This window comes from Muntiacus reevesi, chromosome 2 (assembly GCF_963930625.1).
Source record: "Muntiacus reevesi chromosome 2, mMunRee1.1, whole genome shotgun sequence".
NCBI classification, from domain to species: domain Eukaryota; kingdom Metazoa; phylum Chordata; class Mammalia; order Artiodactyla; family Cervidae; genus Muntiacus; species Muntiacus reevesi.
In genome coordinates this window covers 193,341,335-193,356,716 of record NC_089250.1, presented here as the reverse complement: position 1 = coordinate 193,356,716, position 15,382 = coordinate 193,341,335, and the positions used below count along the sequence as shown (strand labels likewise).

Genomic DNA, 15,382 nt, shown 5'->3' with positions numbered 1-15,382 from the left:
GTGTCAGCAAACAGTGGTCCCTCTTGGAGGCTCTGAAGGAGAAACTGTCCCATGCCCTTCTCCTAGCGTCTGCTGGTTGCCGGCCATCCTTGGCATAACTGGGCTTGTGGTGCATCACTGCCTCCATGTTCACGGGACCTTCTCTTCTTTTCCAATGACACCAGTCATTGGATTTAGACCCTGCCCTAAATCCAGGATGATTTCACCTCAAGCGCATTCACTCATAATATCTTCAAAGACTCTATTTCCAAATAAGGTCACTTTCTGAGATTCCTGGTAGAAACGAATTTGGAGGGGAGACACTATTCAACCCTGCACGTGGTGGTTCCATCAAGGGATAATCAGGGTGGTCCAACCATAGGATAGCCACCATGGGGTGCTGGGGGTCTCCAGCTCTGATGCCCTGATGTCTCTGTCCCCAGCGATCGGGCTGTTTGCCTCCATGGCCACAGTGCTCCTCGGTGGGATCCGGGCATCGAGCCTGCTCTTCCAGGGGCTGCTGTGGGATGTGGCCCGGTCTCCTATTGGCTTCTTTGAGCGGACGCCCATCGGGAACCTGCTGAACCGCTTCTCCAAGGAGACGGACATAGTAGATGTGGACATCCCAGACAAACTCCGGTCTCTACTGATGTATGCCTTTGGACTCCTGGAAGTTGGGCTGGTGGTGACAGTGACCACCCCATTGGCTGTCGTGGCCATCCTGCCACTGCTGCTCCTCTATGCTGGGTTTCAGGTAAGGAGAGCTCAAGGAGGCTCCTGGGGTCATCCAAGGTCACCTCCACCAGTCCCCTGTCTCAGGACTCAGTGTAAGAGGTTCCATGCAGCTGGACATCTAGGGGCCACCCCTAGAAGAATTCTCAGAGACAGAGACACCACAGCCTGTCTCTAACACTTATTCTCATCTCTGTCTCTCAAATGTTCACATCAAAGTTCTTAATATCTAACAGTTTATCCTGCTGCTGCTGAAATCGGCTTCCTCTTCTCCAGTGATCTGGAAACCAAGAAGGCATTGCAAGCTCTTGAAGACTGTTGTATTAGGCTAGACTCTTTCAGTGGCTAAAACCAGAGACCTCAAGTTAGCTTAAACACAAGAACCGATTGCAGTGGCATGCTCCCAGGGTGTAGGGGATCAGTTGTTCCCAGAGTGCTGTCACTCCACACCACCCCTAGTGGATCTCGAAGTGTGGTATCAGAACAGCAGCATCAGTTTCACCTGGGAACTAGTTAGAAATGCACCTTCTGAGGCCCATCCAAGACCCCCTGACTCAGATACTATGAAGGTAGGGCCCGGAAGTCTGGATTTTAATGAACGTTCCAGGTAATTCCAATCCATGCTAATATTTAAGAATCACTTATTCAGCTCTCCTTGGCCTAATTTTGCACACACGCCTTCCCCAGGGGGCAGGTCTGTTGGCCCGTTGGCAACCCTGTACTTAGAGCCTCCCACCTCAGCAACCCCAGCACAAGCAACCTTTCTCCAGCTCAGCAATCATACATCAGTTCCAGGGAAGATTCAGATTGGCCCTTCATGGGGGTGTTCATCCTGAACTCATCACTGTGACCAAAGGAATAGTTTACTCTGCCCAGCAGGGCTGTATCATATGACTGCCTCCTTGATCAGATCTCATTATTGACAGCTAACCCCGCAGCCCCTCAAGGAAATCAGAAGTAGAAAAAACCTTGGTAGCCAGACAAAAATCAGAAGTAGAAAAAAGCAACATGGTAGCCAGATAATATCCATGGTATCACTTCCCTCCACAACTATCCCAAGTCTCTTCTATACCCTCTTGAGCTGGGGGTGGAACTGCTTTCTCTGTCTGAAGCTTTGGAGTTGGGCAGAGATGGATTTGAATCCAGGTCCTGGCACTTATGTGCTATAGAGGCTCAGACCAGCTTCTTAATCCCTCTGAGTCCCTGGTGTTCTTATGTATATGCTGTGAACGATGCTTACTGCTTCTATATTCACAACAATGTCCACCTCCAAATGCCCACCTCGCCATGACCGAATATTACAGTTCACCCTTGAACAACATGGAGATTAGAGGCACCAACCCTCCTTGCTTTTGAAAAATGTGCTTCTAAGTGACAGCCAGTCCTCTGTATACACAGTTCCTTCATATCCACAGATTCATCCAACTGTGGATCATGTCATACTGTAGTATTGACTATTGAGATTTACTAAAAATCCACAAATAAGTGAACTCATGCAGTTCAGACCTATGTTGTTCTAAAGTCAGCTGTATTTGGAAAGAGCCTGGCATGCAGCCCGGTGATCAACAAAAGTTCTTCCCCACCTGCCAGCTATGTAACGGTTCCAATGTCAAAGCAGATAACAACATACATTGTTTGTGCATCACTGTGTTCCCAGTACCCGACATATAATCCTCGAGTTAAGTGAATGCATTGGACTTGTCCAGCTGCCTTCCTTGCCTGCTGTGGCTTTGTTCCCACAATGACTGGCCCTAAGTGAAGCAGTTGGCCTTGGAGCTGAGAATAAGACATGTACAACAGATTAGTGGTTTCTCCACCCTGGCTGTGCTTGAGACTCACTTGAAGGCTTTTGAAAAATTCAAAGCCATGGCGATGATGCCAGAAATTCTGACTTAATAGTTCCGGGGTGAGGCACTGGGAGTTTTTGAAGCCTCCCAGGTGATTTTTAAAATGACCCATGGAACTCTGATGCTGCAAGGACATTGGAGCCCAGAGAGGAGAAGCAACTGACCCAAGGTCACACAGCAAGCTGGTAACAATTCCCTCTGGTTCTCAGACTCTCTCTTTCTCTCTGTGTTTGTGACTTCTCTGCCGTCCCGCTTCAGAGCCTGTACGTGGCCAGCTCGTGCCAGCTCAGACGCCTGGAGTCAGCCAGATACTCGTGTGTGTGTTCTCACGTGGCCGAGACATTCCAGGGCGGGCCAGTGGTCAGGGCCTTCCGGGTCCAGGGTCCCTTCGTGGCTCAGAATGACGCCCACGTGGATGAAAGCCAGAGAGTCAGTTTCCCACGGCTGGTGGCTGACAGGTAGGCAGGGGTCAGAGAAGACCCTCTCATTCGTCTGTGTCCCCTGAGAATGAATGAGCCCTAATGTCATACTGTGTGCCAGAGAGGTCAAGGGGCCTGCCCAGGGTCACACAGCGAGTGGAGTGTAAACAGAGCCTAGATCCCAGGGGTGCACATGGCTCACACTATGAGCAGATGCAGATTGGCCTGGGGGATCCCCAACCGCAGGTGGGTAGGAGGTACAGATGTCAGAAAAAGGGAAGAACCCTCTGTTGCCTTGACGACAAAGGAGCTACATAAACATCCTCAGCCTCCTTTCAGTACTAAGCAAGAAGAAGAACACCAGCTTTGAGCACAGACAGACACGGGTGCAGATCCCAGCTCTCCAACTTGCTAGCTGGGTGATCTTGGGCAAGTCACATAACCTCTCTGAGCCTCGTTCGTCAAAGTTGGTTTGCACTCATGGAGCAGCTGTTGAGATTAAACAAATATACTCATAGCTAATACTTGTAACGTGCTCACCACATGCCCAGCACAGTCCTGAGCATCCTTTGTGGGTTAATTGATTTAATCCTTTTAGCAACACGACCAGGCAGAGACTATTTTACAGAGGATGAATCTTAGACACAGAGAGATTTCAGAACTTGCCCAGGGCCACACAGCAAATATATGGTGGAATCAGGATTTGAATCCAGGAATTGTGATGCCAGAGTGTGGAGAAGGGCAAGAACATAGCAGATGTGAATTCAGTAAATGTCAGTTCCTTCCTATTTTCTGGCCAGGTCCCCAGCCAGCCGGGGCTGGCTGTGAAGCTCTGTAGCTGTGGGTAGTGTCTCAACTCCATCTGCCTTCTGGGGGACCTGCCATGGCCCCTTTCTGGGGTCCTAGCCTAAGGAGGAGGAACCTTACAAACATTTAGGAAGCACCTTCTTTGTCTAAAGGTCAATGATTTCTGTACCATATATGGCAGGGTGTTCTCATTTAACCCTCTCAACTGTAATAAGCCAGATATTATTTCATCCCACTGATGGGAAAGCCAGGGAGGAAAGAAGTGAAGGGACTCCCCTAAGGTCAGCCATCTAGGAAGTGGCAGAGCCTCAGTCAGGCAGATGTAGCTTCAAATTGCTGTGTTTATTATGTGTGTGAACTTGGACCCTCTGAGCCCACGTGTCCTCATCTGTCCACTGGGGACAAGAGTCTCCCTATCGTGGTGTTAGGAGGACTAGGTGTTATGTGCAGTGAAACCCAGAGCTCCCTGAAGACAGGGTTTTTTATCTCGTCCCCAGCATCTCCTGCATGTGTGGCACACAGTAGGTGCTTAATACACATCTGCTGAACGGATGAATAAATGAATGAATGGTAGAGCAGGAATGAATAAAAGGGGTGCGTATTTCTTCAGTCACTCGATATATGTTTGTTGAGCACCTACTATGTGCCGGATCCTGTGCTGGGTTCTCGGTGGGGACAAAGCCGTGAATGAGATGAAGTTGCTGCCCTCATGGAGCTCACAATCTGCTGATGGAGGACAACAGTCAAGGACAGATTAGTTTAGTTTTCAAGAGTGATAGAAGGAAAGAGTGGTCTGAAGGGCTCTCCAAGGAGGTGATATCTGAGCTGACTTGTGTGAGGGTAGGATGTTGGTCAGGTGAAGATGGAGGTGGGGTTCAGGCAGGGGGAACACAGGGGACGTGGCTCGCCACAGCCCAGGGACAGAAAGCAGAGCTTACTTGAGCACCTACTGTGTGCTGGGTCCTGAGCTGGGCACAGTCGAGACGGGGCAGCCTGGGCCTCCCCCACCCTCCGAGCTTGGGTGTGGAGGAGATCGTAGCCGGGACCCTGTGGCCACTCGCGCTGGCACAGCCCTTGTGCCCAGGGAAGCAGGTCCCACAGAAGGCCCCCACTGACCCCACTCTTACCTGTCCCTTCGCAGGTGGCTCGCTGCCAACTTGGAGCTGGTGGGGAATGGGTTGGTGTTCGTAGCCGCCCTGTGTGCGGTGCTGAGCAAGGCCCACCTCAGCCCCGGCCTCGTGGGCTTCTCCGTCTCTGCCGCCCTCCAGGTACTTCTGACACCCCCCAACCTGGGCTCCAGGCTGGGGGCAGAATGCGCACAGACCCCTGCCAGGGGGACCTTCAAGGACCTGAGTCCAGCCTACCAGCCAGTGAGGAAAACACGGCTCTTCAGGAGCCGAGGCTGGACCTCGGGCAAGACTCTTCTTCCCTCTCGGAGCCTCAGCGTGCTCCTCCGAAAAATGGGCAGTAACCCCTTCCTTCCAGATGTTGCAAAGATTGATTGAGATAACGTATATAGAGTCCATGTCCAGTGTGCTGTTAATGTTTTGTTAACTCTTAATAACAATATCTAGTGTCAGGTTATGACATCTGTAAAGGATGGCTTCCCTGGTGGCTCAGACAATAAAGAATCCGCCTGCAATGCAGGAGAACCGGGTTTGACCCCTGGGTCAGGAAGATCCCCTGGAGAAGGGAATGGCAACCCAGTCCAGTATTCTTGCCTGGAGAACCCCATGGACAGAGAAGCCTGGCGGGCTCCAGTCTGTGAGTCGCAGAGTCAGACACGACTGAGCAACTGACACTTTCACTGTTTTCACTTCTAAGAGGAAAAAAAAAAAATACACACACACACACACACACATACACACACATGCACACATGTACACTTGCATATGCAAGTAGCATTCACTATGAATGAGACATTGTTCTAAGGGCTTTATAAACACTAGCTCATTCAGTCCTGCCCACAGCCCCATCAGGGGTACTGTTATTGTCCTCATTTTATAGTTGAGGCAACTAAGCTTAAGGCTGCAGCAAGTAAGACTGACTGACGGGAGGGTGCTTTTCTATCACATGGTCCAGAGGCGTCTCTGAGGAGGGGGCCTGAGATCTATGGCTCTCAAGTGGGATGATGGGGAAGGGAAGTGGAGAGTGGTCCTGGTGTGGAATCAGCAGGTGGGAAGGCCCTGGGATGGGGAGAGGTGTTAGAAGAACAGCACAAAAGGCGGTGTGGCTGGAGAGAGTGTTTGAGGCAAAGATTAGGGGGAGATGAGGTTGGGGAGGGATGGGGGCAGGGCTGGAGCAGACAGGGCGAGTGGGCCCTGGTAAGGAGCTCGGTGTGGTTCCCAGTGTGATGGGAAATCAGTGGAGGGAGCCCTCTCTGAATGGAAGTCCGCGGGCCTGGGTCCTGCTGGGTGTCCTTGGGAGGGCTATGCACCCTCTCTGGTCCTGGCTCCCTACTGCTCAAGAAGGATTGGGCAAGCTGATGTCTGAAGGCTCGTTTCTAGTCCATATACCCCAGTTTGACTCAAGGGAAAGAGGGGTCCTTGTGGTTGCAGTCAAACTCTGCCCCCTTGTCTGCCCCGGATCCCACCTCCCAGCCCCTGCCTCACCTCAGGGTGGTCTTGCTGAAGCTGTCCTGAGGGGTCTTCTCGTACCAGGTGACCCAGACGCTGCAGTGGGCCGTTCGCAGCTGGACAGACCTGGAGAGCAGCATTGTGTCGGTGGAGCGGTTGAAGGACTACGCCCAGACGCCCAAGGAGGTGACGGGCGGGAGGCGGGGCGGGGGTGGCAGGTCCCATCCGGGCTTCACAGCAGAGGACGGCGGACCCAGCTCTGCCGCCGGCTTCAGAGCCCCCACCGCGGTAGACCGGACTCACAGCCAAGGTGGCCGTCGGAGTTAAGAGGGTAGGGTCCGGAACGAGGTCAAATCCTGGTTCCTCCGCTTCTTAGCTTGGGCACAGCAGGGCGCCCTGAATGACAGCGGACCGTGAGTAACAGCATGATAGTAACATGATGGTCGGAGGCGTCCCTGGCGGTTCAGATGGTAAAGAATCTGTCTGCAGTGTGCGGGAGACCTGGGTTTGATCCCTGGATTGGGAAGATGCCCTGGAGAAGGAAACGGCAACCCACTCCAGTATTCTTGCCTGGAGAATTCCATGGACAGAGGAGCTTGGCAGGCTACAGTCCATGGTTGGTTTTACTGAAACATCATTATGTTTCAGCATTGTAGCAGCAGCATTGTAGGAACAGAAGAGAAACAGCAGTAGCCTAATAGTTCTGGGTGTACTAGGAGATCATCCCACAATAAAGGACTTCATACCGGGTCCAACACACCATAAATACTCGACACATGTCCACTGCTCCCCATTTCACAGATAGGAAAGTCAAGGCTCAAGAGAGTGGAGTGACCTGTTCAAGGTCACGGGAATAGTGTATGGCAGCACCGGTCTCCACACTGCACAGAGTTGCCCTTTTCATTAAGAAAAAAGGAGGGTATCTACCTCTTTTAGTGAAAGAATATTATTTGACAGTTAATACTGGCTAATAATAATAATTTAAAGAGTAGCCAACACCGTTATAATTTTCACAATATTCAATATTATTTGTTTTTAGCCATGCTATATTCCATGACCCCTAAGAACCCTATAGAATAGGCTCTTAGAATATATAAATATGCCCATTTTATGGGGCTTCCCAGGTGGCACTGCTAGGTAAAGAATCCCCTGGCACTGCAGGAGACATGATTGACCTGGGTTTGATCCCTGGGTCGGGAAGCTCCCCTGAAGGAGGGCATGGCAGCCCACTCTTGTATTCTTGCCTGGAGAATCCCACAGATACAGGAGCCTGGCGGGCTATTGTCTGTGGGGTCACAAAGAGTCAGATGTGACTAAACTGACTTCACCTGCATGCCCATTTTACAGAAGAGGAAACTGAGGATCAGAGAGGTAGGCCATTTCATGAGAAACCTGGAGAAAGGCTCCCCTGACCCAGTGTCCCCTCCTGCCTTAGGCTCCCTGGAAGCCGCTTACCTGTGCAGCCCACCCGCCCTGGCCTCGTAGGGGGCAGATTGAGTTCCGGGATTTTGGGCTGAGATACCGACCCGAGCTCCCGCTGGCCGTGCGGGGCGTGTCCTTCAAGATCCATGCAGGAGAGAAGGTCAGTGGCTCACCTACCATTTCCTCCTCGTGGTGGCCAGGCTGGGCATCACCCCTGAGCACCAGCTCCCTCCTCCCCTCGCCACTCAGGTCTCCAGTCTCCAGACCTGCCACTCCCTCAGTGGAACTAACCATCTTCCTCAGAACAGCTTCTGTCTTGGTGAAACCACTCACCTTGATGTCTCAGATAAGGAAGCCTCTCCCCAACTTCTTTCTTTTTCCTGTCATTAGTTGAACACCTACTATGTGCTGGGTGCTGTGCTGAATGTTCCACATATTATCCAGTTTGCATGAGCTCAATTTCTGGCTTTGCTATAGCTGACCTTGGGCAAGTTACTGCATGCTTTGGCCTCAGTTTTCTCTTCTGTAATAATGGAAATAATAATGTCAACTCATAGAGCTGTTGAGAAATTTAACTGGGTTAATAATAGAAACTGAATGGAACAGTGCCTACCTGCCACAAAACAAGTGCTATAAAAGTGTTCACCAACTTTTTTTTCTTCATGATTATTTGCATTTTTACTCAACATCAAGCCTAGCATCATTCCATTTACAGATGCCTAGTCAGGCTGCTTCACTGAACCCCTGAATCCTTCTCTACCCTCCCCACACAGTGGCATTCCTCTCTGCCCTCCCCCCAACTGCTCCTGGCCACCCCCAACCTCCTGTTTCACAACCTCCAACCTGTTTTCCTGTGATCTTGATTTGAGCACGTCATTTCCCTGCTCCAGACATTCCTCCCTCCTCGTGTCCTTCCAGTAAAACCCAAACTCCTGAGCTTGGCATTCAAGGCCCTACCCAGCTTCCCACTTCACTCATTGTCCTACAAGGGATTAGGCAACATTTGTGGAGCAGCGGCCTCTAGGCCAGATGCGTACATGGCGGTGCCCTCGGACAGGTTACAGCCTAGTTAGTACTTGGTATCATGCAGCTGGAATCTTCGCCCTCCCTGAACTCCTGCTTATCCTTCAAGATTCCACTCAAGTATCCCCTCCTCCGTGAAGCCTTCTCTGATCAACCTCCATCCCAGGCAACATGAACAGCGGCTCTGTGCTTACCTCCATTGCTGCAGGGCCAGAGCTTGATTATAGAGAGGGTTTGTTCATCACACTGTGTTCAAATTAAGTTTACTCAAGGGCACTATTTTCACGACCAGATGGTGAGCCCTTTGGAGCGGGGACTCCTTAATTTCTGTATTCCTGGTGCCTTAAAGAGTGCCTGTCATACAGGGTGACACAGATGCTTCATCCATTTATTAAACAGTGTTGATCCCCCACGAAATGTCAAGGAAGGATGGGGGATGGATTAAAGGATGGGCTGGCAGATGGAAGGATGAAGGATGGATGGCTGGGGTTGGGGCTGGATGGAAGGAAGGAAGAGGCATGGATGGAAGGATGAATGGATGGATAGGATGGAGTGAAAGGAGAGACAGAAGGAAGGAGTATGCATTGAAGGATGGTGCGTGGAAGGAAGGATGGACAGATGAACGGATCAGAGTGTGGTTGGAAGGAAGGGTGAGGGAGGGAGGGATAGGAAGGGGGACTAATAGAAGGATGGGGCAGAAATAGATGACATGGGATGGAAGGGAAGATGAGAATGATGGAGTGGTGTGGATGAAAGGATAGGAAAGGATGGAAGGATGAAGGAGCAGAAGGAAGGGTGGGGAAATGAAGTAAAAGATGGGAGAGAGATATCAGGATGAGGGAAAGACAGAGAATAATGCACAGATGGTTGGATGGATTGATGAACAGGTATATGGACAGGTGAGCAGATGGAAGGACGAATGGGCAGATAGATGGATGGATGCACAAAGGATGATGGGTAGATGGATGGATCTTGGGTGCAGGGTAAACATCTAGCAGAGGCATGCCCAGGAACCCCCTGTGGCCTGCCTTCTGGCCAGGCCTGGATGGAACAGGCCACACCATCCCATCCCCTGGCAGGTGGGCATCGTTGGCAGGACAGGGGCTGGAAAGTCCTCCCTGGCCGGGGGCCTGCTGCGGCTCGTGGAGGCGGCGGAGGGCGGGATCTGGATCGACGGGGTCCCCATTGCCCAAGTGGGACTGCACACACTGCGGTCCAGGATCACCATCATCCCCCAGGTGAGGCCTGGGGAGGGGCGGGCAGAGACGGGAGGTGTGACTGGGCCCAGCTCTGACCCGCCGTCCCTCCTGGCCAGGACCCCATCTTGTTCCCTGGCTCTCTGCGAATGAACCTCGACATGCTCCACGAGCACACGGATGAAGCCGTCTGGGAGGTCTTGGAGATGGTGCAGCTCAGTGCCACGGTGGCCAGCCTGCCCGGCCAGCTGCACTATGAGTGTGCCGACCAAGGCAACAACCTGAGGTACGGTCGCCCCAGCCAGCCAAAAGCTCTGTGAGGTGGTGGGGGAGAGCCAGGTGTGGCCAGTGTCACCTCTGCCAGGGTGATGTGCCCTGGAAGTCCCCTCCGTAGGATTATCATATAGGATCATCAGCCCTCTTCTGTTTGTAACCACAGGACAAATCCCACCCCTCATAAGCAATTCCTACTCCAACACAGTCTCTGAGTATCAAGTTTCTTTTTCCTAAATTTGTTTCTAAATTTCTTTGGTGACAAAAGCCAACCTCCGCTGACACGAGGCAGTTTATGTCTTTATTTTTCTCACTCAGCATTTATTTTGCTACAAAAATACTGTGTTTGATACTGGACGCTAACCCCATGCTCACTGGGGTTGTTAAGTAACATGTGATGCATGCCTTTAAAAGCTTTAAGAAATTGTAGTAAAATACACACAACATAAAATTTACCATCTTAACCACGTTTTAGTGTTCAGTTCTGTAGTGCTAAGTACATTTACATCACTGTGCCTCCAGAACTTTTTCATTTTGTGAAATGGAAACTCTAGCCATTAAACGGCAATTCTCTATTCTTCCCTCCCCCCAGCCCCCTTTAATTTTGTTTCACTGGGTTTGACAATTCTTGGTACTTCATTTAAGTATATTGGGTCAGTTCTTCTCCCTCGGTTCTTGTCTTGTCATAACAAAGGATTGAAATGACAGACTAGGACAGCTCAAGTAGGCAGGATTTGTTAAGCAAGCAGTACTCTCTCCAGGCATGAGAGCAGACCAACTCCCACAGCAATGGTCTTGGCTCAGCTTTCCTTTTTCTCTCTCTTGTTACTTCCTCTTTGGTGGTTCCTGGGGCTTGATTGGTTGCACCCCATGCAAATGAGTCGTGAGCCCAGAACCAATCAGGGGAGGGGTTGTGTCTTCCTCTGGGCTCCAATTTCTTATGCAAATGAAGCATAAGCCGAGACCAATCAGAGCAGGAGATGAGAGGAGGACATTGTGCAAATGTAAATGAAGCATGAACTTGGCAGGTCCAGTCAGGGAAAGAAGTATATGTTCTCCCGTTCTTTTTGGACCACCATTTGGGGCCCTGTATCCCTACCTGGGGCCCTGTATCCTTACCTAGCAAGTAGAATATTTCTATAACTTGTCTTCCTGTGACTAGCTTATCACATATAGCATAATGTCCTCCAGGTTCATCCATGCTGTAACAAGTGCCAGGTTTCCTCCCTTTTTTGAGGCTGAATCATATTCTGTTGTATGGATAGATCACATTTTTCTTATCCATTTATCTATTGATGGATGCTTGGGTTGTTTCTACATTGTGGCGGCTGTCAATAACATAGATGTACAGGTGTGTGCCTTTTTAAAACTCAAGACATTCTGGATTCTTCAACCCGCCTGACCCAGAAGGTGTTAGGGTAAGGGCCCATGGGTGGTAATGGCAGGAGGAGGGACAGAAGAGCTTGGTGGTCACAAGAGCATAGACATAAGTGGAGGACCTTGGGCAAGTTATTTAATCCCCTGTTTTTCTGTTTCCTTATCTGCAAAATAGGAATAATAATTAGAACCTGCCTACCCTGCAGGTAGGTATTCCCTGCCTACCCTGCAGGGAATAATAATTAGAACCTGCAAGGATTGAACAATACATGTAAAGTTGTTGACACTGTGTCTGGTGTGTAAGAAATACTCATTTCACTATTCATTTTTAATACTCAAAGCTACAGTCTCACTAATCCCATTTCACAGAGGTGGAACCTGGGGCTTCAGACTGACCAACTTGCCTGACTCATAAGTGGTGAATCTGGAGCAAGGTCCAGGCACCTGACACCCACCAGGCCACAGTCAGTCCAGGTTCCCAGAAGGGTTTACTAAGAGCAAAAGCTGAACATGGCAGGAAACAGCCCCCAAACACCCTTCAGCCTCCAGGCTCTGGGAGCTCAGTGACTGCATGTCCTTGACCCTCAACTTCCTCATCTGTAATTGGGGTAAAAGGAGGACTTACTCTGTGATGATCACGGCTTTTACATGACTTAGCTTGTCCTTACAACCAAGTGAGGAAGGATTCTGTAACATAACACCCACCTTTGTGGTCTCCATGAGTCAGTATCCACCAGCACACAGTGAAAACCATAGAATAGAGGTAGAAATAGCCATCCTACCAATGGGGAGACTGAGGCAGAGGCTTTGGATGACTGCTCAAAAATGGCAGGATGAGGATTCCTATAGACAGGGGACCCACAAGTAGGGACACGCCTCCCTCGCTCCCGTGGCTGCCGTGGGAGTGGGGACATTTGTGGGCACGCCCTGTGGGTCAGTCCCGACGTGCAGACATCTGGCCTGACTGTCCCACTCCTTCCCAGCGTGGGCCAGAAGCAGCTCCTGTGTTTGGCACGTGCCCTTCTCCGGAAAACCCAGATCCTCATTCTGGACGAGGCCACGGCTGCTGTGGACCCAGGGACAGAGCGCCAGATGCAGGCCGCCCTGGGGAGCTGGTTTGCGCAGTGCACAGTACTGCTCATTGCCCACCGCCTGCGCTTCGTGCTGGACTGTGCCAGGTAAGCCCCCCACCACCCCACTCCATGTAGCTGGCACTCCTGCAAGCAGAGGAAGCATCAGGGTTTGGAGCCGGAAGGGCTCTGGAATACATTATCAAGTGCCCATTGTACAGATGGCAAGAACTGATGCCCACAAGGGAAGGATGAGCCCGAGGACACATGTCCAGCAGATGCTTCCAACTGGGTCATCAGGGTCAAGAAGCTGCATGGAAGGCCAGACTCTCTCAGAGCAGACATGCTGGGCCTTCAGAGCAACTGAGTCCGTGGGCTAGAGTCTAAGGAGCTGCCTGTCTCTCTCTCCCCTGCAGGGTTCTGGTCATGGACGAGGGGCAGGTGGCAGAGAGTGGCAGCCCGGCCCAGCTGCTGGCCCAGAAGGGTCTGTTTTACAGGCTGGCGCAGGAGTCAGGCCTGGTCTGAGCATGGCCCCTCCATCCTCCTCTGGCCCCACCAACCCGGAGATTCTGTCAAGCCCTGGAGATGTGCTGACCTGGGGTCATCAGTGGCCCCGTGGAATTGAGTCTAGACGCCTTTCTACTCTCTGGGAGGAGAAAGCGCCATATCATCCCAGAGCCAGGAGGACACAGCTACCCCATAGGTCAGCCTGATCAGGGCCCATCCAACCCCTTCTATCCCAGAACCAAAGTCAACAGCAGCTCTCTGCCCTGGCTGCCCGCTGGACACAACCTGGGACCTGCAAACCTGTCTGTGCCCAGGCTCCATCACAGACCAATGAAATCAGAATCCCTGGGACTAGAGCAATTGTGTGTGTACCTTTTACAGAGTACCCCTTCTATTTTGAGATGATTACAGATTGACAAGCAGTAAAAATAAAATAGTCCAGAGAGTTCCTATATACCCCTTCCCCACTAATAGTAACATCTTTCTTAAGTATAGCTGATTGACAGTTTTGTGATAATTACTACTGTATAGCAGTGATTATATATATTATTTTTAAATATTCTTTTCCATTATGATTGTAGGATATTAAATATAGTTTCCCTGTGCTATATATACATCATAAAATAGTCATAAAATATGACTGTTTTAACAATATCAATTCTTCCAGTTTAAGAGCATGGAGCATCTATTTCTTTGAACCATCTTTGTTGTCATTCAGTCACGTCAGTCTCTTTGCAACCCCAGGCAGCATGCCAGGCTTCTCTGTCCTTCACTATATCCCAGAGTTTGCTCAAATTCATTGAATTTGAATCAGTAATGCTTTCTAACCATCTCATCCTCTGTTCCCCCCTTCTTATTCCTTCAATCTTTTCCAACATCAGGGTCTTTTCTAGAATTGGCTCTTTGAATCAGGTGGTCAAAGTATTGGAGCTTCAGCATCAACCCTTCCAATTAATATTCAGAGTTGATTTCCAATTAGGAATGACTGGTTTGATCTCCTTGCAGTTCAAGGGACTCTCAAGTCCTCTTCAGCACTACAAATTCCCTTTATTAACATTATAGAGCTCTCAGCAGTATGTCTTTTACCTTCTTGATGAGGTTTATTCCTAAGTATTTTACTTTAGGCGTTGCAATTTTGAAAGTTTTTTTTTTTTTTTTTACATTCCCTGACATTTCATTGTTAGTGTAAAGAAATGTAATAAATTTCTGTATGTTAATCTTGTATCCTGCTATCTTGCTGAATTTATCAGGTCTAGTAGGTTTTATGTGGAGTCTTTAGGGTTTTCTACATACAGTAGCATATCATCTGCATATAATGACAATTTTACCTCTTCCCTTCCAATTTGGATTCATTTCTTTTTCTTGTCTGATTGCTGTGAATAGGACTCCCAGTACTCTCTTGAACAGAAGAGGTGAGAGTGGGCATCCTTGTGTTATTCTGGACTTTAGCAGAAAGGCTTTCAAAGTATTTTGTCAGCTGTGGGTTTGTCATAAATGACTTTTATTATCTTGAGATATGTTCCCTCAGTATCCACTTTGATAAAGAGTTTTTCTCATGAATGGCATTTTGTCAAATGCTTTTTCTGCATCTATTGAGGCGATTATGTGGGTTTTATCTTTTGTTTACACATTGGTTATGTATGTTGAACCATCCTTGTGAACTTAGGATAAATCCCACTTGGTTGTGGTGTATGATCTTTTTATGTGTTGTTGGATTCAGTTTACTTTTATTTTGTTGAGAATTTTTGCATCTATACTCATCAGAGATATTGGCCCATAATTTTCTTTTTTGGTGGTGTCTTTGATTTTGGTATCAGTGTGATGGTGGCTTCAAAGAATGTCTTTGAGAATGTTCTCTCCTCTTCAGTTTTTTGTAAGAGCTTGAGAAGGATAGGTATGGTATGTTAGGTAGAATTCACCTATGAAGCCAACAGTAATGTCTTAAAAGACAATAGATTAATATCACAACCAGGAAATTGACATTGGTACAACCCACAGATCCTGTTCAGATGCCCAGTTTTACTTGTACTCACTGTGTATGTGTTTACTTTCTATGCAATTGCATCACCCACACAACTTCCTGCATCCACCACAGTTGGGATGCTGCCCGCTTCCATCTCCACATGAACCCGTCCACCACGCACACCTCCCTCC

The 15,382-nt window shown here is 49.5% G+C and overlaps 1 protein-coding gene across 3 annotated transcripts in view; it reads left to right on the top strand.

The window, feature by feature from the left end:
• The window catches only part of ABCC6 (ATP binding cassette subfamily C member 6), a 66,779-nt gene extending 51,599 nt beyond the window's left edge, over nucleotides 1-15,180 (top strand). For all 3 annotated transcript variants that reach the window (XM_065924408.1, XM_065924407.1, XM_065924406.1), the window contains 9 exons: nucleotides 423-733; nucleotides 2,817-3,016; nucleotides 4,926-5,052; nucleotides 6,445-6,546; nucleotides 7,796-7,942; nucleotides 9,885-10,043; nucleotides 10,121-10,287; nucleotides 12,635-12,829; nucleotides 13,138-15,180. In XM_065924408.1, coding sequence (XP_065780480.1) covers nucleotides 423-733; nucleotides 2,817-3,016; nucleotides 4,926-5,052; nucleotides 6,445-6,546; nucleotides 7,796-7,942; nucleotides 9,885-10,043; nucleotides 10,121-10,287; nucleotides 12,635-12,829; nucleotides 13,138-13,246 — 1,517 coding nt within the window. In that variant the 3' untranslated portion in view covers nucleotides 13,247-15,180. The remainder of the gene's footprint in view (nucleotides 1-422; nucleotides 734-2,816; nucleotides 3,017-4,925; nucleotides 5,053-6,444; nucleotides 6,547-7,795; nucleotides 7,943-9,884; nucleotides 10,044-10,120; nucleotides 10,288-12,634; nucleotides 12,830-13,137) is intronic.
• Nucleotides 15,181-15,382: the final 202 nt, after the last annotated feature.